Source organism: Ammospiza nelsoni, chromosome 12, assembly GCF_027579445.1.
Source record: "Ammospiza nelsoni isolate bAmmNel1 chromosome 12, bAmmNel1.pri, whole genome shotgun sequence".
Lineage (NCBI taxonomy): Eukaryota > Metazoa > Chordata > Aves > Passeriformes > Passerellidae > Ammospiza > Ammospiza nelsoni.
In genome coordinates, this window is record NC_080644.1 from 8,204,690 (window position 1) to 8,225,489 (window position 20,800).

The 20,800-nt window shown below is 53.0% G+C and overlaps 1 protein-coding gene across 1 annotated transcript in view; it reads right to left on the reverse strand.

The window, feature by feature from the left end:
• CDH22 (cadherin 22) overlaps positions 1-20,800 on the reverse strand; it is a 79,830-nt gene that overhangs the window by 36,151 nt on the left and 22,879 nt on the right. The window contains exons 2-4 of the mRNA XM_059480920.1: positions 16,202-17,166; positions 12,104-12,398; positions 1,697-1,816 (exon numbers count right to left, since the gene is read on the reverse strand). Coding sequence (XP_059336903.1) covers positions 1,697-1,816; positions 12,104-12,398; positions 16,202-16,420 — 634 coding nt within the window. The 5' untranslated portion in view covers positions 16,421-17,166. The remainder of the gene's footprint in view (positions 1-1,696; positions 1,817-12,103; positions 12,399-16,201; positions 17,167-20,800) is intronic.

The following is a 20,800-nucleotide window of genomic DNA, read 5'->3' on the forward strand; positions in this document are numbered from 1 at the left end:
GGGGCTGATGGGCAGAGCTGCAGCCCTGCAGTGCTGGGGAGGCAGCTGCCACAGGCCATTTGCAGCTCAGGGACCCCAGAGTCAGCCCCAACACCTGTGTTAGCAGCCAGATATCCTGCAAGCAGACATGCTCAAGAGGGGCTGGAGTCTTCTGCAGACTGTCAGCAATTTTGCCTTTGTGAAACACAAGCAAGTAAAACAGTAAATCAACCCCCCAGTGTATGAAACAGCCAGCTTGAGAATTAAGATACAAAAAGTCAAGGAATCAAGAAGCTTGGATTCCCAGAGTGACATTAATTCTCACCATAGTCCCACAGGGCACATTTTAGTTTATGCCTTAATACAGAGCATTAATGTGGCAGGAAGCTGAGCCTCTGCACGTCCTGGCTTGTGCATTGGCTCCCAGTGGTCCCTCTCCATTCCAGCAGCCAGACTTCACTCACACAAAGCTGTCTCACATTAGCAGGATCTCACGTGCACCTGAATTTTCAGTGGTTAGCCTATTGTTCCTACACACACAATATAAAACAAAGCAAATCTGGCAGAGAAGAGAGCCCAGGTGCAACAGCTCCTGAGCAAGGCGTGGGTACAGCCCCAGCCTGCTGCTTGTGCCCTCTCCCCCCTGCACCAACCTCAGTCCAGACAGAGGCATTTCCCAGCACAGGCCACAGTGTCAGGAGTGTGCAGGAACTCCCAAACCCCCAAATCTGAGCATTCCTTCAGCAGCAGCTGGGCTGGTGGCAGAGCCAGGGCTGGGCCCAGCTTCTCCATGTGCACCAGAGCACTGTCAGGAGCTGGAGGGTTTCTTGCAGGTGCAGAGGCTCAGGCACACAGACCTTCTTCACACTTACACCAGCATCTCCAAACAAATCCCAGCCTTAGAAAATATCAGCACAGACACAGATCAGCCTGACAGAGACTTGGGACTCCAGCCCAGTTCATGCCACTGTGGTTCAGCAATAGGGTGGGGAGGACTTTGCTGTCCAGTTTTCCAGCACAAGCTGCAGCTCCTCAGCCTGCTTGTCCTTTGACAAATTTTCCTTAAACTACAGGGCACTTTACTGCATGCTTTGTGCCTTAAATATCCCTTATTAGCATTTGAGTGTCTTCCTTTCTTAGCAAGCTTGTGAGGCTCTCATTAAGGGTAATGAGAGTCAAACTCCTGGGAGGCAAGGAGAATATATACCCCAACATCTCCTGGTTATGGTCTACTCTAACCAGTATGTCAGAGCATCATCTGCCAGGGATTTATTACAGAGGCATTTTACAACAGGCTCTATTATAAGTTATTAAGGAATGGAGCAGCTTCTACTGTTCTTTCATTAAATATTAATAGAACATTTATAAACCTATCCTTAATTTAAAGTGTTACCTTTAATCAAAGCCCTGGTGATAATGATGCAGCCTTTGGTAAGGCCCCTTTGGTAGTATTTAAACCTTCTCCACTGAAGTTTTATGTGCCTGTGGGGGCATTCCTGCTCCAGGCAGAGAGGAGCTCTGGCCAGTGCAGGTGCAGACCAGGCACTCTGGGCATGCAGCTGCAGATCCTGCTGCAGGCAGGGCATGGAGCTGGGCAGCAGCTTCCTCTGCAACAGCCCTGCCAGCAGCATCCAGCACCAGTGGCCAGCAGGGAGGCACAGATGTGGCTCACAGCCATGTGGGATGTTGTGGCCCAGCCCAGCTGGGTGCTGCTCACCTGTTTTGCTGTCCACAGTGAAGTGCTGCTCCCCCTCCAGCACGCTGTAGACCACCCTGGCACTGCTCCCGTAGGTGGGGTCGTCGGCATCAGAGGCCATCACCTGCATCACAGAGGTGCCTGCAGCAGGGACAAGGAGGGAAAGAGAAAGTCAGGCAGGAATTTAGAAGAGCAGCACAGACCTCAGAGCAGGGCCCAACACTGATTGCTTGCACATGATGAGGGGAAGGAGAACAGCTGGGTGCAAATGCAGCATCACCTCCCCACCAACACCTGAGAGCCAGGACTCCAGACACAAATGTCTCTGGTGTGCTGCAGAGTGGCAGCAGGGACAGGATCCTGGAGCAGGACCTGCTCTCCAGGAGATCACTGCTCTGATCAGATGGGAGCTTTCCCCCAGTAGCTTTCTACTGGACCACGTGGGGATGTCATACTGGCACGTGCCCTCCTGTCAGCACAGAGTGAGTGACAAGGTCACCTCCAGCACAGAGGGACCACCCAGCTGGGGCCTGACCCACACTGCAGCAGGCAGACCTGCCCAGGGACAGCAGCCTGAGGAGAGGAAAGGCTTTCACTCACCCAGACATAGCACCAGGTCCTCATGCTCTACACGTAGCAGGGCAGGAGGACTATAAATTGGATAAAAGTCCATCAAATGTCTGCAATTAAGTTATTGATTTTCAAGGCTGCCTCATTAAACTGGGTACTTCACTCCAACTGTCCCTGTGATGGCTTTAATTTGACATCATGTTCAATTTAACAAAAGCAGGACCCAGGACATGAGGGTGGGGGCAGGAGCAAAGGGGCTGAGATGCAGAGAGACAACAGAAGGGAGAAAGGAAGGGAAGCCTACCCCTGCCTAGAGACACCTTGAGAGAGGAGGTGGTGTGACCAAAGCACTCTGAGGACAGGCTAACATGTTCCATCTCCAGCACCAGATTTGGTTCATCCCTGCCCAGAGGTCAAGCACTGGCAGCAGTCAGACAAAAGCAGCCTCTGTTCCTCTGTTCCTGTGTCACAGGAGGCAGATATGGAGCTGAAACTATCCAGAGGAGGAAGAGGAGCTTCAGTCCCTGGTGCCTTCCTCCTCATCCAAGCCCAGAGGCTGCAGGCAAGGCAGGGATTTCCTGCACCAGCCCTGCCCAGACTCAGGCAGGAGATGAGGCAGCACAGCACAGTGCTGCTGTGAGCAGCTGGGATGCACAGGCTCCCCCTGTCCAGTTCACTCTGATCTCCTGGAAAGGGTGTTCACTGAGGGAAACGAGCAGTTACCATGGTTGCTTTTCATTCTCCTTGGCAGCCTTCTCAGAGCTGCAGCTCTGCTGATAACAGGAGAATCCCCCTCATCAGTCTTCAGCAACAAGCTAGTTTGAGTCAACTTATTTATGCTTTGCTGTCTCCAGTGGAGTTATGGTGCATCCCTGCCAGGCACGTCCAGATTTTACACCACGGCAACACTGGCTCTCTGCCTGGCAAACAACTGTTCAAGAAATACTATTGCTGCATTTCCTCCTCCTCTCCCTGCCATAACACAGCTCCTTCAGGCAGGTATGAGCCAAGGCACATCACTCCCACACCAGCCCTGCACATTCCCCCGGGCAGCCTGGCACGCTCCCTCGGGAAGCTTCTGATCAGAAGGCAAAAACAGGGACCAGAGGAGGGAGATGACACCAGGGTCTCCAACATCCTTCTCCCAGCTGCAGGAGAGAAGCCTCCTAGGGATGCTGGAGGTGCCAAAGTCTGAGGATCATAGCAAGCAGTACCTGCCTGTGATGGTGTTCACAGGGGTCTCAGACTGAGGGAAGAGACGAGGATCTGACTCCATGTTTCAGAAGGCTGATTTATTATTTTATGATATATATTACATTAAAACTATACTAAAGAATAGAAAAAAGGATTCCATCAGAAGACTAGCTAAGAATAGCATAATAAAGAATGATAACAAAGGCTTGTGGCTTGGACTCTCTGCCCAAGCCAGCTGACTGTGATTGGCGAATGATTAGAAACAACCAACATGGACCAATCAAAGATCCACCTGTTGCATTCCACAGCAGCAGATAATCAATGTTTACATTTTGTTCTTGAGGCCTCTCAGCTTCCCAGGAGGAAAAATCCTAAGGAAAGGATTTTTCATAAAAGATGTCTGTGACACCTGCCCCTGGGAACAAGGGAGGGCACAGCCTGGCAGCAATCAGCTGAGAGCCCAGTGCCCACAGTAGCACCACTCCTGCCCCTGCAGCACAGGCAGACCCTGCTGGCTTTGCACAAACATCTTTCACCCCAAGAACCACTTGTTCCTGCTGAGGGTTAGGAGATTCAACCCTCACCCACAGGGACACAAGCCCATCAGTTTATTTCCCTGCCCTTGCCCTGTACACCCTGTGTCAGGACTGCACATTTGCAGACAGAGCAGGTGCCCCAAGGACCACACCACAGCCTCCTGCTCCAGCCCTGTTTGTGCAGTCATCCCAAGGCAGGGATCAGGAGAGGCAGGCTGGCCACTAAATGTTTGCACCAGACTCTGCATCTCAAGATGCATTCATTCAATTGCACAACTCACCTCCTAATCCATCCCTGTCAGGCACAGCTGTACTCTCTGTGTTCCAGAATTTACCTGGATGCTGCCAAGCTGCAGAGTCTGAAGAGGAGGCAGGACTGTGCCCACCCAGAGCATGGTTTGTGTCACCATTCCAAGCCATGCCCTGGATAGGTGAGGGAGGCTGCTGCTCTCAGGTTTCCTGTGCCAGCACTGAAAGCTCCTGGCCCACACCTGCTGGGCACTCCCAAGAACTGGAAAAACAGGGCAGCAGCTCCAGCTCCAGGTGCCAGGGGGAAGCCCCACGTTTGGGACCAGAGTTTTCTGCTCAAGGGCAAGGGAAACCAAGCAGCATTGCAGCAAGACACCTTCACTCAGAGGCAGAGAGGGGCCCCAGTGCCCTTGGGCTGCAGCCAGCAATGCCAGAGGTGATGAAGGCTCTGCCCTTCCCCACCTGCCCTCACAGCATCTCATTAACAAAAGAGCAACATCAGCCAGGTAGGGTGCACTGACCCCTTTTTGTGCCTTGACTTCTTGTCTGCAAAGATACCTGCTCAAGGTCACCTAAAGGGGATCAGGAATTTATTAGTTTAACTTTCCAGCACCCTCCCCTAGCCTCCATTTATCCCCTTCCCACCCTTCCCTGTCCATGTGAAGAGCAGTGGTATTCAATTTCAGCTGAACCTGGTCCCCTCCTTCCTGCAGAGACAAGCTTTCCCTGGCTCCCACCCTGCTCCAATATTAGTCCCTGCTCTCCAAGCACAGCACTGCCCACAGCAAGTACAGAATGTACAGCTTTTATTTAGTTTTCTGGCACATGCCTTAGCCATAAAAGATACACTAAATAAAATCTAAACATCCATCATGTACTCTATCACCCGCCTCCCATAACCAAGGAGCCTGAGCCCATATCCAGAGAGATAATTAGACATGTAAAATGAGATAAGACCTTGGTTCCTCCCCCAACAAGCTCACTCCACAGATCAGAGGAAACCAACAATGTTACATAAAAATTAACAGGTCAGAATCCATCTCTAATTCTCCCTCTGCAACGGTGAGCTCTGACACAGCAGATCAAACAAACCCTGATTTCCTCCAGAAGGAAGGGAGAGCAAGACCCTCACTTCCCTCAGCCTAGCTGGCTGTGGCTGCCAGCCATCCTCTGTCCCCATGGGCCCTGCTTGGGCTGTCCCCATTCCTCACCCTGAGCCATCCTGGAGATGTGCCAGGGCCAGCAGCCAGCCCTGAGCTCTGCCAGCAGCATCCCTGCTCTGCTGTGAGCAGGGTCAGCAGGGCAAGAGGGGCTGCCCACGCCCAGAGGTGCCCGTGATGCCCCACTGAGCTGTTTGTGGGGGTCCCCAGAAAGAGATGAGAGATGAGAATCTGACTCCATGTTCTCAGAAGGTTGAGAATTATTATTATATTATATTATATTATATTATATTATATTATATTATATTATATTAATTATAGTATATTAATTACATTGTATTGATTATATAAATTCTATTCTATTTTAGAATGCTATACTAAAACTATACCAAAGAAAGAGAAGGATACAGACAGAAGGCTTAACAAGAATGAATAATAAAAACTTGTGACTGACGCAGAGAGTCCGACACAGCTGGCTGTGATTGGTTATGAAATAAAAACGATTCACATGTTTGGATAAGCAATCTCCAGACCACATTCCAGAGTAGTAAAACATGCAGAAGCTGAGGCTTCTCACCTTCCCAGGAGAAGAAATCCTGGCGAAGGGATTTTTCAGAAAATACCACGCTGATATTTTCCCTGCAGGAGCTGTGTCTCTGCAGGGTCCCTCCCCTGAGGGCAGCCCCCAGAGCCACCCTGCCATGCTGAGTGTCCCCAGGGCTGGCAGGGCACAGCAGCCCAGCCCAGTGCCCTGCATGGCATGGATGGGCTCTGCAGGGCACCTCTGCAATGCCAATGCAGGCCTGTCCTGGCACCTGTGGCTGCCTTCCCACAGGACCCAGAGCCTCTGGGGCCATCCCTGCATGAAAAGGCTGAGAGCTCCAGGCCACTTGCTATGCCACTCACTGCAAACACGTTCAGCTAAAAGAAATGTTGACAGGCAAACTCCAAACACATCCACGAGCAGAGAGGCCCTGCACTGAATCCACAAGGAGGTGCCTGGGACCTGTCACTTCCCCAGGGACAGAAGCACAGCCAGGCTCTGGGCAGGCAAAGAGGCAAATGAGCAGCAGGGAAAACCAGCACTTGCTAAACTTGGCTGTCTCTCCTCATGGCAGCATTCACCGTTCTGTGGTGAAACCAGGAGCATCCAGATGCTCTCCAGACCAGCTCTGGGGCTCAGTTGCCACCTGCAGAGAGCAGGGACACTTTCTGGGCATGCTGAGAGCCCTTTCTGTGGGATCTGGCCAGCTCCAGGACAGCACTAGGGCACTCCAGCCCTGCAGAACATCAGGGGCCCTGCAAGGAGTGCTGTGTCATGCAAAGCCATATTCCCTGGTCTGATGCCAGCGTGCAGCACTCCCATCCCAGGTGCCTGGGTGCCATGGGGCAGGAGGGAGTTTATAAACAATGCAATTTACAGCTTTTCTCTGGCCCCAAACACCTGCAGTGGCTGATGCACCCCAGACACATTCAGGCAGGACACCAGAGAAAAAAAGAACTGGAGTAGCTTCAAAATTACTGGAGCAGAAGTGAGTTTCTTGCAATCTTGTGAACATCCTGACTTGGTAGAAAGCCAGGCCCAGAGGAGATTCACTGCACAGCCCTGTCACCCCACAGGACAAGCCCCAGGGCAGTAACCAGGGTGCAATTGCTCCAATCTGCTACTCTGAAACTTCTTTTGGGGTATCTGGCCAGAGAAAGGCACTGCACAAAGCACACCAGCCCCTGGAATGGAGCAGATAAACGTGGTGCCATGGGGAGCAAACCACAGCATCCCATAGAGGGGCTGAAGTCCCTGAGGGGCTGGATGAGATCCCCACCTGGGCAGAGCAGTGTTTGAGCCTGTCCTGTGACCCAGAGCACAGTGCACAAGGGGAAGGACTCCCCTCACCAAGGACAGACAGACAGGGCAGCCCCAGCTCCCAGCAGCTTCCAGATACACAAAGTGACTTCAGCACTCCCCAGCAAGGGGGGTGTGTGGGGGAAATCCGATTGCCTGCAAGTGTTCTGGCTGTATGGTAAACAAAGTGTTTTTCTCTGCTTCCAGCACGGAGATTAAACAATTTCTTTTCACAATAATCACTTCTGCATTCAGCCAGCTTTGTGCTGGAGTCAGGGCTTGACCCCAAGTTTCTGTCTGTACAGCCAAATCGCGTCTAATCTGGACATGGTGCTAAACAGAGAAATGAGAGTGAAATGCACCAAGGGAGGAAGGAGTGATGCTCTGATGGGAGCATATGCCTTTCCTGGCATGCTCCTCTCTCCAGACCCTGCCTGCTCCCCAGGGACCCCCCCAAGTGAGCTCTGGGCTGCAACACCCATCCTGTGCAACCAGCAGAGCTGTCTGACAGGACAGTGTGCTGGATTTGGGCTCACGCCTCAGTGCAGCAGACAGCTGCTAAGCAGACCCCAGGGAGATCAGGAAAGGAGCCCAAAATACAGCTAATTTTAGCACCTCCTGTAACAAGGTGAAGCTCCTGCAGTTCCAAGGCAGTTGGCTGGGTCCCATCCTACATTTTCCTGAAGCTGCAGGTCTCTCCCTTTGGTGCTGGATTCTGCTCAACTCTGATGTTTTGAAGAGATTCACCCAAGGGTATCCAGAGAGGCTGAGCCTGGGGTGCCAGTACAGAGCAAGATCTTGACCAGCAGCCTCTCCTTGAGGTGACAGGACAGCAGTGAACAGGATTTGCAGCTCAGGCCCCATCCTGCACACACACTGCTCCTTGGTAGGCACGCCGTGGGCACAGGGCAGTCAGTGAAAATACTCCCCAGGAGCCCCTGCCCTCCTCAGCCTGGGTGACTCCAGGGCATTGCCTCCAGCCCAGCTCCCTCTGGGGGCTGAGCAGGGACCTCTCCATCCCTCTACAGACCCAGCTGCCCTCCCTGCCAGGCTGCAAACCTCCCACAGCAACTGCACTGCTGCTCCTGATGCCCCAGGCCAGACCTGGTTTCTCCAGAAAAGCCAACTACTGGTTTTTGAGCTGGTTCTGCTGTGCCAAGGGAGGCCAGATAAAGCTATTGGGTCAGCTTCCATTTTGGATGTGCTTCTTCCAAGTGCAGGGTATCCCTGTGTAGGAAACAATGCCTTCTCCAGCCTGGTTCATAGGCTGGGGCTGGCTCCAGGCACCACCTCTGCCCTTTACAAATCCCTTATCCTCTTGACCATCCTGCATCTGCCACTATTGATCCATCAGATAACAACAGCAATCCTTTCTCTTTTCCCTCTGCAGAGGTTCACAATGAGTTTGGATGAGTTCATGGAAGACAGATACTAAAGCTGACTAAACCCCCAGAAACCACCCACAGCCAAAGAAATTTCCAAGCTGAAAACAGATGCTGGCTGGGAGAACATTAAGAGGAGCATCACATGTCCTGTGTGTGCTGCTCCTCCTTGCTAAGAATGCACTTTGACCACTGCCAAGGCAAGATCTGGAACAAAGAGGCCTTTAGAGCACCCCCAGTCTCAGTCTCAGTACACACACACTGCCCTGGCCCCAGCACAGAGCAAGGGCAGCTGTGCTGCAAAGCACTCCCAGTTACTCTGAGAGTTTGTGCACTTCTCTCATTTGTTATTCCCTCTTAGACACTAGGAAATCAAATGACTTTCCCTCCCAATTAGTACTCCTTCATTATGCAAATAATGTCCTTTGATCTGCTCCTGCTGTCACGGAGCGGATCTGACTGTATTTGGTTTATTCCTCTTCATGCCCCAGGAAGGCACCCACCTCTGGGAGCTGGGACTGAGCTCTTGGCAGGGAATGGAGAGTGCAGCTGAGAGCTGCCTTGACTGAGAACAAAAACCACCCAAGCACAAACCCCAGCGAGGTCTGGGAAGGCAAGACCACAGGAGGAGGAGGAAGAAGGGGTCACCCTTAACTCTTCAGGCTGGGATGGAGAGCAAAGGCTGCAGAGACAGGGAATGAGCAGCTCCAAGTTGGAGAGCAGCCCTGCCCTTGGAGTGCCCCCATCCCAGTCACCCAATTTTTACTGCATTCATCTACTGCAGATGAATCCAGGAGGGTCTGAGAGCAGCTCGGCCACCAGCAGGTCCCCAGGCTTTGATCCTGATACACTAATAGCCAACTTAAGTTCTCCAGCCTTCATTCTCCTGCTTGGCCAAACCAAGCTGGGATCACCTCCATCCACACTCAGGAAGGCAGCAAGGCACACTCCCCAGTCACGCTCATGGAAATACCCCACAGCTCTAGGGAAGATGCTATGTCCAGCTCAGACAGCAAATATCAATAATCAATAACAACCACAGCAAAGCCATGAGCACAGCTGCACCCAGCCTTGATGCCACACAAGGAGCACGCCCACACAAAAAGGGCTTGGCAGGTCTCTTCCCACAAGAATATCCTGAACTTCACCTCCCTGAGCCAGCAGCTTCCCATACCCTGCACCCTCAGCCCTTCCTGCAGCATCTGGAGCTGAACTTCTCACACCAGGTCCATGAGCACCCCCATCCACCTCCCAGCTGCTGAACCTTGGAGGGTTGAGCAGAAAGCTCCTTGCCAGCCTTGCTGTTTATGCTTTCACAGGCTGTGCCCATCTTGTCCTTCGTGCTGCCTTTCCTGGCAAAGCCCAGGGAGAAGTGGGAAGGAGTTGGGCACTTGCAGGAGCCTCCAGTGGGTCCCTCCAGCTCTGCACTCACACTGCTGGGGCCCAGGCAGCAGCACCATGGGAGGATGATGTGTGAGACCCTCCCTGGGCTGTCTCCAGGGCCAGGCTGCTCTGGAGGAGCCCGTGCACCCCTCAGCATGGCCAGACTGCAGGCAGGTAGCCTGGAAAGCAGAGCAGGCTCCTGGCTCCAGCTCCCCTCTCCAAGCACACAGCTGGGAAATGCAGCCCACGCCCTTCACAACACTTCTCTTCACTTTTAACTTCCGAGTATTTTAATTTGCAGGAATCGCCTTCTTTCATGTTGTGAAACCGTGTTTCTTTCTCCCTCTGATCTCCAATTTCGCATAGAAACTGTCTCCTTTGATATGTCTTGTTCACATCAGTCTGATCAGGCAGCTCCATAATTGTTAGTGATTTTCAAAGAACTGGGATCCTTGTCTAATACCCAGACTTGAGAATTCCTTGCTTTTTTAAATGTTGTTCAAGCAAATTAGATTAATTTAATTTCTTTCTTCCCTTTGGGAACAGGATGCCTCTTGCTTTGGTGCCCACATGCTGTCTTTCATTTCTCCAGGAGCACCCAGCTGTAGTTCAAGGGGTCACTCTGACTGAGGCAAAGATTTGCACAGGTAACTGGAAGCAGAAGAGCTTGTTCTGCATACATGAACAGAATCCAGGCAGTGGCAGCTCCTCTGGTGCAATTCCTGCACCTCTGTACGTGCTGCAGGCCACATTCCAGCCTTGCAATATGCTGCACATGAGCCATGGAGAGCTGGAGCTCTGTCCCAAGGCAGTGCAGACTGAGCACCATGCCCTGCCCTCTGCAGCCAGACCTTCCTGCAGCAGCACAGCAGGACCTGGTGGTTCTCCTGAGCTCCTCTCAAGCCCCTGGTGCTCTCAGCTGTCCCCCTGCCCTGGGGGCTCTGCACTCCTGGCACTGTTGCTGCCCCTGTGCTGTCTCAGCCCTTGCTGAGTGTTGGGGTCCTGCCTGATGTTCAGTGCCAGCCTTTCACAAGCTGTCTGCCACCTGGACACAGCCCTTGGGAACAGTGATTTATGGTTCCTGCTCACAGCACATGCCAACACACACAGCCTGCTGTAGGGGTAGGACAGGGCCCAGGGTGCACAGGGAATGCTGTGGCCTCAGGCAGTGCAGCTCCAGCCATTCTCCTGGACTCCAGCTGTGCTCTGCAGCATGGGAACCCAGCAGAAGTGAGGGCAGCAGTGCTGCAGCTCACACATGACCTTCCTGCACCCCTCCCAAAGCTTCGGTGGGCACAGTGCTGACTGCCCTGCTCTGCCATCCCAGGGGGATGGACTCGTGCAGCCTCATCACCATCAGCCTGGCCCTCAGAGCTTAGTGAGGCTGATCACCAACACACCTGAGAGGGGCCTGCTGCCAAGGGGATGTGCAGTAAAGGCTAACATGGGAAAACCACACTTCTGTCACAGGGACATGAATTCCCCAGTCTCAGCCAGCAAGGCCTGGCCCCTCAGAGAAGGGCAGACCCAGCTGAGAAGGGGCTGGCAGTTCTGCATGGGGACACTCAAAGGGATGATGTCTGAGCAGCCCTGGGGCTCAGAAGAGCAGCAAGGCAGCACACAGAGGATGGCCTGAGCTGGGGGAGAGGCACCACTCAGACCAATCTGAACCACAGGCAGACTCTGTGAGCCCCTTGATTTGTGAGGGTTTAGTCCAACCAGCCAGCATGGTTGTGAGCCCCTTGATTTGTGAGGGTTTAGTCCAAGCACCCATCCTTCAGGAGGGAGGGGGCTGTGCAAAGCCAGAGTCAATGCACAGCAGGCAGCTGGCACCACCACGACCCGTCCCCAGAGCACGGCTTAGGGCTGAGACTGAGCGCTCAGCCAAAGGCTGGCAATCAGCTCAGAGGATTTATCCACTTGTTTTTCTTAAGCCACCTTATTTATTTTCCCTTTTGGCTCCATAGCTCTGCAATCCCTGAGATTTGCAAGCAGTTTTTATGGGGTACAGTGGGCTCAAAGCAGTGACAAGAGAGACGTGCAGCTTTCCCAGCCCAGAGCAGACCAAGGTGTGACAGGGGAGAGGTGCAGCTTTCCCAGAGCAGACCTACCGACGGGGGACAGCTCGGCCACGCTGCCGATGTAGGGCCCCTCGAGGAAGCGCGGCTCGCTGTCGTTGATGTCCTGCACCTTGATGATGAACTCTGACTCGGGCTCCAGCAGCTGGTCCGTCTGTCTGTCCCGGGCCTGTGCCCTCAGTGTGTAGAAGGTTTTCTGCTCGCGGTCCAGGCGCTCTGTGGCGTGGATGTCCCCTGTGATCTCATCGATGAGGAAGATGGTGCCCGCGCCCTCCCCGGAGATGGTGTACTTGATGGAGCCGTCTCCTTCATCTGAGTCCGAGTGGATCTGCCAGGGAAAGAGGGAAAGGGTGGGAGCAGGCTGGGGATGTGCTTGTACCCAACCCCAGCCACCTGCCCATGGTCCCTGTGTGATGCCCCTCTGCTCTTGTTGGACTGGACAGTGACAGAGAGCACCACCAGACAACTCCTGCTGGTTGACACGAAGGCCCAATAAATTGGAATTAAAGGCCTGTCTTTACAGCTCTGCAGATTACAGATTCTGCCAGTGCCCACCCCCAGTACAAACCAAGGGACAAACTAGTTTAAGAAGGGGTTATGAGATGATGGAAAAGCAAAGGACAACTCAACTGCACTCCAAAGAAAGAGGTTCCCCTCTGGGCAAGGACCCAGGACTCTGGCAGCATGGGATCACCTCTCCCAAGCTGCACCATCAGCATCCCCTCCCTTCTACACAACCAACAGTTTTTTCCCTTTTAATTGCCCAAAGTCCATCCTCATCCACCTGCTTTGCCTCAGCCACCCTCCATGATCTGGGCATCTGGTGCTGACAAGTCTCCCTGCTGGAGAGCTCACACACTTGCTGCACCCCTGTGCTGGGTTTGTGTTGCAGGGCAACAGGGGTCACAACATCCCATCATTATGCCCAGAGCCCCACTTTGACAAAATCTGCAAAAGAGTGTGACAAATTGGCTCATGTTAGGACTAAAAACAGACCCTGAGGAAGATGCCTTTGCAGGCAATCTCTGCTGCTTCATTTTTTAATTAAGACAATGTTTGGAATTAGGAAAAGAAAGGGTAAACAGCAGCTCCCCAAGGACCAAGAGCTGACTGGAATCCAGGCCAGACGTCCAGAGATAATTTTATTGGTGGCATTAAACTGAGTTATGAGGTTTTTACAATCCAGCCACTTATGAGAAATCTATTAACAGTAACTGGACAGGCAGAATGCATCTTGACAGGGAGCAGCATGGGCATTAATTGGGACAATCCATAATGGGACAGGCCCCCGGAAAGGTTTCATCAGCTGCTTTCATTTGTTTCCTACAATTTTTGCTTAGAATCAGCAAAGTCATGTCCCCCCTCCACAAAAAGAAAAAAGCCGTCCATTAATCGGCTAATGAAATATGAAAATGTTTATGGGCCATTCAATCTTCCAAACTGCAGTTCTATAATCCACCTTTCAGACATACAGCTCCACCAGCAAGAATTTATACCAGAGCTGCCTCTTTTTTTACGATGCCTTCATTATATTTGTCTTGTTAGATACAGTTTATGTATTTATTTCACAAGTGAGGGACCCACACGTTAGGCAATTCAGTGCATTTTGCACAACATTCACAAATTACTGCCCATGGTGACATATCTCTCAAGGCTTGCCTGGAAGGAGACCTTCACTCAGCTCACAAATAGGGCTGTGAGCCCAGCAGAGTCTGGGACCACCGTGATGGCTTTGGCTGGAAATGTGCCTATGGGGTGGTCACCCCACCCTGGCCATCCTGCCCTGGTCTGTGGGGATGGACATCCCAGCCTGGCCATCCAGTCCCCACCCTCCCCACAGGCTGGGGGAGAGCTTGCTGCCCTCTTCACTTTATCATCCTCTCCCAGCTCTCAGTGCTACTCCGTGAGCTTTTCAGAATGAAGGAGCACCAGGTCTGTACAGTGCAGGCAGCAGAAACCTGCATTTCCTGCTGAACACCGGGCTCATGATTAATAATTAGGCTAGAGATAAAGCATCCAGCACCACATTGAGCTCTCAGCACATCCTCTTCACATATTTGCTCATCACTGACTGCTTGGAGCAGGCACCAGCATCCCTGCGAACCGGAATGCTAGGAAGAAAAATGGAGCCTGGGCTCAAGGGGCTGCAGAGATTGATTTACAGGGGAAGATTAAAAGAGCTAAATCTGTGCTGCTTGGCTAAACAACAACTAATGGGGGAGGGCCGGATGGCAGACTACAGAAACACGAGGGGAGATGCCACAGAGCACATAGCAGGGATGTTCTCCCCTCCCTGTCACAGCAGGCAGGCTTGGGGAGCACCATGCAGCCTCAGGGCTCCCTCCACCCCTGGGCACAGCAGGACACTGATGTCACACAGCTCTGGGCCCCAAGAGCACAGGGACCACCCAGCCCTGCCTGCAGCTCAGCCCCAAGCAAGGAGAGCAGAGTCTGGGACATCCAGAGGGAGGACAATAGGCTGATCAGTCCCATTTGTTAAATGGGAAAATTGTTTCCTTGTCCTAAAAGACTACAACCAGAATTCTTACCAAGCCATTAATTACATACTAATAATTAAATCAAAATTAAATATGAACAGAGGTGCACATTCCTTATTAAAAGCAATTAAACAGAAAGCACAGATACACAAATAAAAAATGGCTCTGGGGCTAGAAAAGAAAGAAAATCAAATAAAAACTAGCCCGTAATAAAGGCGCACTCTGTTTGCTCCAACTCATAAAGCCCGAGTTCATCAATTTTCTTTAAATATTAGCAACTTAATTAAATCTGCTTTTTTCCCTTTAATCCTCTCCTCTATCTAAAATAGATCTGTCCACATGCAGAAGTTTGTAACTAGTGCTGACCCCATAATTCTATTTAAAAAACCCAAAGAAATCCACATCAAACTGACAGCAGCCTCAGGGGAAATTACAGTTCAGAAGAAGGATTAGCTAGAGAACCCAGATTTTATGGAAATGGTATCGGCCCTCCAGAAAGCACATGTAGGTGTGTGAGAGGCCTCCACGGAGGGCAAGCCCTAGTGCAGGAAGGCTCTGGACCCACAGACTGTGCTAAGAGGGCTGGCACATTGCTGGGGACAAGGAGTGTCCCAGGCAAGCGCTCCATGCTCTCCCAGCAGCAGGAAAAGCCTGGCCCTGCTGCTTCCAGCCCTGGGGATCCCAGGCAGAGCTGCTGCTGCTGTGAGCCAGGCGGGTGATGTGGTGGGTGATGTGGAAAGGGGCTGTAAAACGGGTGAGTTGTAGGTTTGGGTTCAGCTGGAGCAGAGGCAGAGCCAGGCCTGTGACAGGCCCTGTGCTGCTCCCAGGGGAGCCATGAATTAGCTGGGCCTGCTCCGAGGGCGGCGCAGGAGCGCGGCTTTGAGTGTCTGCTGAAACGGACACAAATCACCACTGAAATCCCCGCTGGCCCCCAGCCAAGAAACCCATTTTCAAGCTCCTCCAGACTTATGCCCAGACGGCTGAGGCCATCAGACAGCCCTGCTCTACAAGCTCTTGGGCACTTTCCTTTGGGGCGAGCCCATGCCTCCAGCTCCAGTGTGCTCCTCTGACTGGTCCCAACAGCTAGCACTGCCTTCACCCAATACAAACAGTCCAAACACTGCCTTCATCCAAATACAAACAACCCATCTGCCTGATGTGAGGGGCAGCTGCTTCTCCAGAGCTCCCAGAAAAGGATAAAGCCCAGAACCCCAATGTGAAATGCTCCTTCAGCCTTGGGACACCAGGAGTGGAGGGAGCAGAGGTCCATGTCCAGCCTTCCCCGGAGGTTGCACACCAGGGAAGTGTGGTGAGCTCCCTCCTCCAGACCCAGTCCTGCCCAGTATGGCACTGTCACCTGTCCCACAGAGACAGGGCTTCTTGCACCCACCCCCAGACACCACAAGAAACCAGTATACAACTGTAGGAATGCAGATGTAAGTCTTGGTGTGTCCTGGGAGCACATTAACCTCACCACCCCCAGCAGGGACCAGGCTCCTGCCATCACAGTCCAGAGAGTATTTCTCCAGCCAGGCTCCTGTGAACAGCCTTCACAAGGGCCCTCTCTCTGCTCAGCAGTGCCAGCATATCCACCCTGCCCCTGTCCCCCCATGGAGACACCAGACCAGCTTACCTTCCCCACATAGAGCGGCTCTGTGCCTGTGTACTCCTCCACCACAAAGAACTGGTTCCAGACCCAGCCACGCTTCACTCTCCCTCCTGCCAGCAGTGCAGGGTCCCCGGGCTCCCCAGGGCCCTGCCCCGCTGTGTGCATGGCCCAGCAGCCCAGCTCCTGCATGGCACACAGCAGCAGCAGCATGGTGCACAGGCAGCCCTGCAGACCCTTCGCCATGGCACTCTAGGGGGCTGCATCAGCAGGAGCTTCTGGGTGTGCAGCCAGCATCCTTTAGGGAGAAGCAGGAGGAAAGTCCACACAAGGAGCTTCTGGACAGGCAGCCAGCATCCTTTAGGGAGTAGCGGGAGGAATGTCCACACTAGGGGTGTGAGGCTGGCTGGTCAGCGCAGAGCATCCCTGTCCCTGCTGCATGCCGTGCCCTGTCCTGCCTGAGTCACATGTGGGACAAGAGGCGGCCCGGGCTGCCCGCTGCTGGCGTGGGAGCAGTCAGTGCTGGTGCCTGGCAGGCTGCTCCTGGGTTTGCAGAGGAGAGTGTGGCAGCTGGCATTTGTCCCTGGGGACAGAGCTGCAGGGCTCCGTGCTGGGCTGCCGTGGGTCTGGCTGGGCAGGGGGGCGATGCCCAGCCTGCTGCCCACCCTGCCTGTGGGCACACGGGGCACACACACCCGCTGCTGGCATTCACAGGAGGAGGAGGAGGAGGAAGCTCTTCCACAGAGTTTTCCACAGAGAGTTGACAGGATGAGCTGCTGTGGCCAAGGTCTGCCTGTCCTGTGGCAGCTGGGACTACTGTGCAAGGAGTGTGGCAGGGCAGGTGTGTGTGCCACAGGTGCAGCTCACAAGGCCATTTGTAACTCCATCCCAGTGCCTGCTGAAGGGTCCTTGGCCCAGGTGATTCTGGTCACTTCCATTCTCTGCTGGCTCACGCAGGGAGGTGCAGGGCAGTCAGCAGCATCTTCAGGAGCCTGGAAAAAGCCAAAGTGTCAGAGCTGGTGTGAAAACACGGCCCAATGTCCCCCTGTGCTGCTCCTGCAGCATTGCTCAGTATCTCCCACCCTGCCCTGCCTCAGGTGCTCCACTGCCAGGCCAAATCCCACAGGTCCTACAGAGCAGGAACACAACAGGGAGGGCTGCAGAGCTCCCAGCACTGCAGACATCTGCTCCAGCAGGGACTCAGAGACCAAGGATCCTGCTGACAAGGGCAACCCTCACCACATGGTCCTGGCTGTTGAGAGGAGTGAGGTGTGTGCCTGGAGGGAGTCACTGGTGCCCACCCACACTGCTGGGAGATGTGCAGCAGCACTCCTGGCACAGCACAGGACCAGAGCACAGCAGGCAGACAAGGCTCACAGTGAGGGATACCAGCCTCTGAGCATGGGAGGTGCAGCCAGTGCAGACACTCCTGCAAGCCCTCCTTGCAGAACCTCTCTGCCATCTCACCTCTGCAGCCATGGGCAGCAGGAAAGCATCTGTTAAAGAATTTGCCACGTGGCTGACTCCAAAGGTAACAGTTTGAAAAAGGGCTCTGGCGTAAGCTTCAAGCCACTCTCAAGGCACCAAGGGCTGGGACACAAGACCTTTAGCCAGTGAGCACATGGAGAGATGAAGCCTGACCAGGAGATGGGGATGCAGCATCCATCTCTCCCTGCACCAACACCCTGAGGTTCCACCAGAGCTCTGCAATACCAGCCACAGACTGATCTACTCATGAAACATGCACCAGCCTGCAGAATTCATCTCCTGTCAGCTGCTCCTCTGGAGGAGCAGAGGAGAGCAGAAAGAGGGTGAATGGAAAGGCAAATGATCCTGGACTAGATGTCCATCTACTCCCCACAGAAAGGGAGCTGGGTTGTGCTTTGCACAGACCCCTGCATGAATCTGAACAGTTCAGAGGAGGGACAGCTCCCACATATTTCTCCAGCTCTTTCCCTCACTTGCCATTCCCCTGTGTGACTCCACCAATGGGGCCATTTCCCAAACAGGGAATCTCTGCTGCACTCCTTCCTGTCTGCATTCACTTGTCTGGACAGACCCTTCCCTGAGAACCACAAAGCATCATTCTACACTGCCTGCTCATGTCTCACAAGTTGTGTGTCAAACAATGTGCACAAATCTGTTCACCAAAAGGTCTCACACACATCCCACCCCATGCACAGCCAACATCACTCACACTCACTGGCTCCCTCTGTCTATTTCTGCCTCATTTGTGTGCACACACATTTCCTCCCCATCTACACACACTGCATTCCACTCACACATGCACATCAGCTGTCACATGTGCCAGCCCTGTGCACTTCATGCTCCAAGGAAAACAGGGTCTCCAGTGTATTTTTATGTTGGCAATCACGGTACAGAAGCAGTAACATTGCTGCCACCCCTCCTCCTTGCCAGCCCATTTATTATAAAGATATTTCACACCAGCCAGGTGAGTTGTTGGCAATGTGTCTTGCAGCCAGGCCTCCCAAGCAGAAATGCTTCCCGTCCCTGCTCCCAAAGGGCAGCTGGTGAGAGTCCCTATCAAACCCCAGAGTATTTAACTCTGTACACCCAGGGGAGCAAGATGTCCTGTAGGTGGGGGATGGACTGAGCCATCTCTTCCCACACAGAGGGTAAAAGTAAATTCACAGATCAAATGCACAGATTGGGGTCTGGAGCAACAGAGCTGAGGCTGCCCAACCCACAGCAGGCTCCAGAGCAAGACACTCACAAAACCAGTGAGTGCTTTGTCACACTTACCTGGCTATACAGAAGATAAATACAGCCAGACATAGTGCACTGCTGTCACAAACAGCACTTCTCCCAGCTCTCACACCTAGGAGAGCTCTGGTTATTTTGGAGTAGGTTACCCAGACAGTGAGACATGTCAATAAACTGAGCAGCAAAAGCTGAGCCAGAGCAAGAGTTTCAGGTCAGCAGCAAGGGCAAATAAACAGTAAGTGTGGGAAGAACACCCTGCCCAGCATCTCTGCCTGCCACTCTGCAGCACTTTTACAGGCAACACCTCTGGTTGTATCCAAAATCTGAGTACAAGGAGCTGTAGCTGGTAAACTCAACTGCCAGAAAGAGAATTTAGAAAAGAATCCATCTGCATGTGTTCTCAGGACAGCTATGTCAGCCAGAGCCCTGGAGAGAAGCAGCCACCACCTGCTGAAGTCTCCCATTCTGCTCACCCAGCATCCTGTCCTTGCCATCCAGGAGCAGATCCAGCCACACTGATTTATAAAACCCTGCCAGAAGCCTGACAAGGCAGCAGTGCCAGTGCCAGGGTGCAGTTCTGCAACACTGAAGGCCTTCTGAACACATGGGGAGGCTGCAGGAAAGCCAGTCCAGTGGAGCAAATCCTGGCACCACAACCAACATCAGCATCCAGGGTGTCCAAGCGAGCTGGCACAAAGGCAGCACATTCCCACTGCCTCCAGAACCCAGCACTGGGGCACACAGCTGGCAGAGAGCACCAACACTGGCTCTGTGACAGCAGCAGGAGCCACCTTGATTCCCCTCATCACACCATCTCACACCTCAGTGACATCTGATTTCCTCCAGGACACAGGAACCCCAGACACTCACTGCAGGCAGCCCTGTGCACACAGAAATGGCAGAAATGGACGCTGGCCCTCTCTGTCAGCCTGACCAGAGTTACAGCACACCAGTGGAATTAGCACAGTCCCAAACAGCATCAATAAACCAGTAACAAGAACAGTTTAAATGCACACACTAAGGCAAGGCAGGAGAGAGGAAGTGAGGGCAGAAGAAGATGCTGCAGTGGGTGAGCTCCACTTGAGCAGAGCTGCTCCCTGGCTGGCAGACAAGCTGGCCCACAGTTCCCAAGGCAACTTGTTCAGTCCTGTTGCATCTGAGCACTCCACAGAGCAGATTCTGCCATGGAGAGAGAGTCCTGCTGAGCACCCATGGGGCTGGGCTGCGTTGCTGTGGGAAACACAACCTTATGTACAGTCTCAGCTATTGTGCTGGGTTTATATTTCACAGATTCCTCATCTGAGCTGATGCAGTTTGCTGGTGTCACGTCCCCAAAGTTCAGCTGCTCTCAGCTGAGCTGTGTGCTGCTCTTCCTGTGGGCAGCAATGCAGGTGCTGTAACCAGAGCTGCTTCATCCAGACATCAAAGCCCAACCACAGAACCTGTGCTGAACTCCAGTCCCCTGCACCACAAAATGCAGGCCCAGAGACACATCTCTAGCCAGGCTCATTGCCACAAACCAGATCCTCCTTCTCCAGTGGCAAATTCTCAGCCTGTGTCTCTTCTGTGACAGATTCAGGGTCATGTCTCTCCTCAGTGTGCAGAACCTTCTTTCCAGCTGCACATCACAGACCTCTTCCAGAAGCTGCAAAGCCAAAAGCACCAAGTCCTACTCATGCCCTTGCAGCAGCAGGAATGAAGACACCCCAGAAGGACCCATGCACAGGAACCAGGACTGTTTTCATCTTTTATGAAAAATCTTTTCTTTAGGATTTTTCCTCCTGAGAAGCAGAGAGGCCTCAGGAACAAAATGTAAACATTGATTATCTGCTGCTGTGGAATGCAACAGGTGCATCTGTGATTGGCCCACGTTGGATGTTTCTAATTAATGGCCAGTCACAG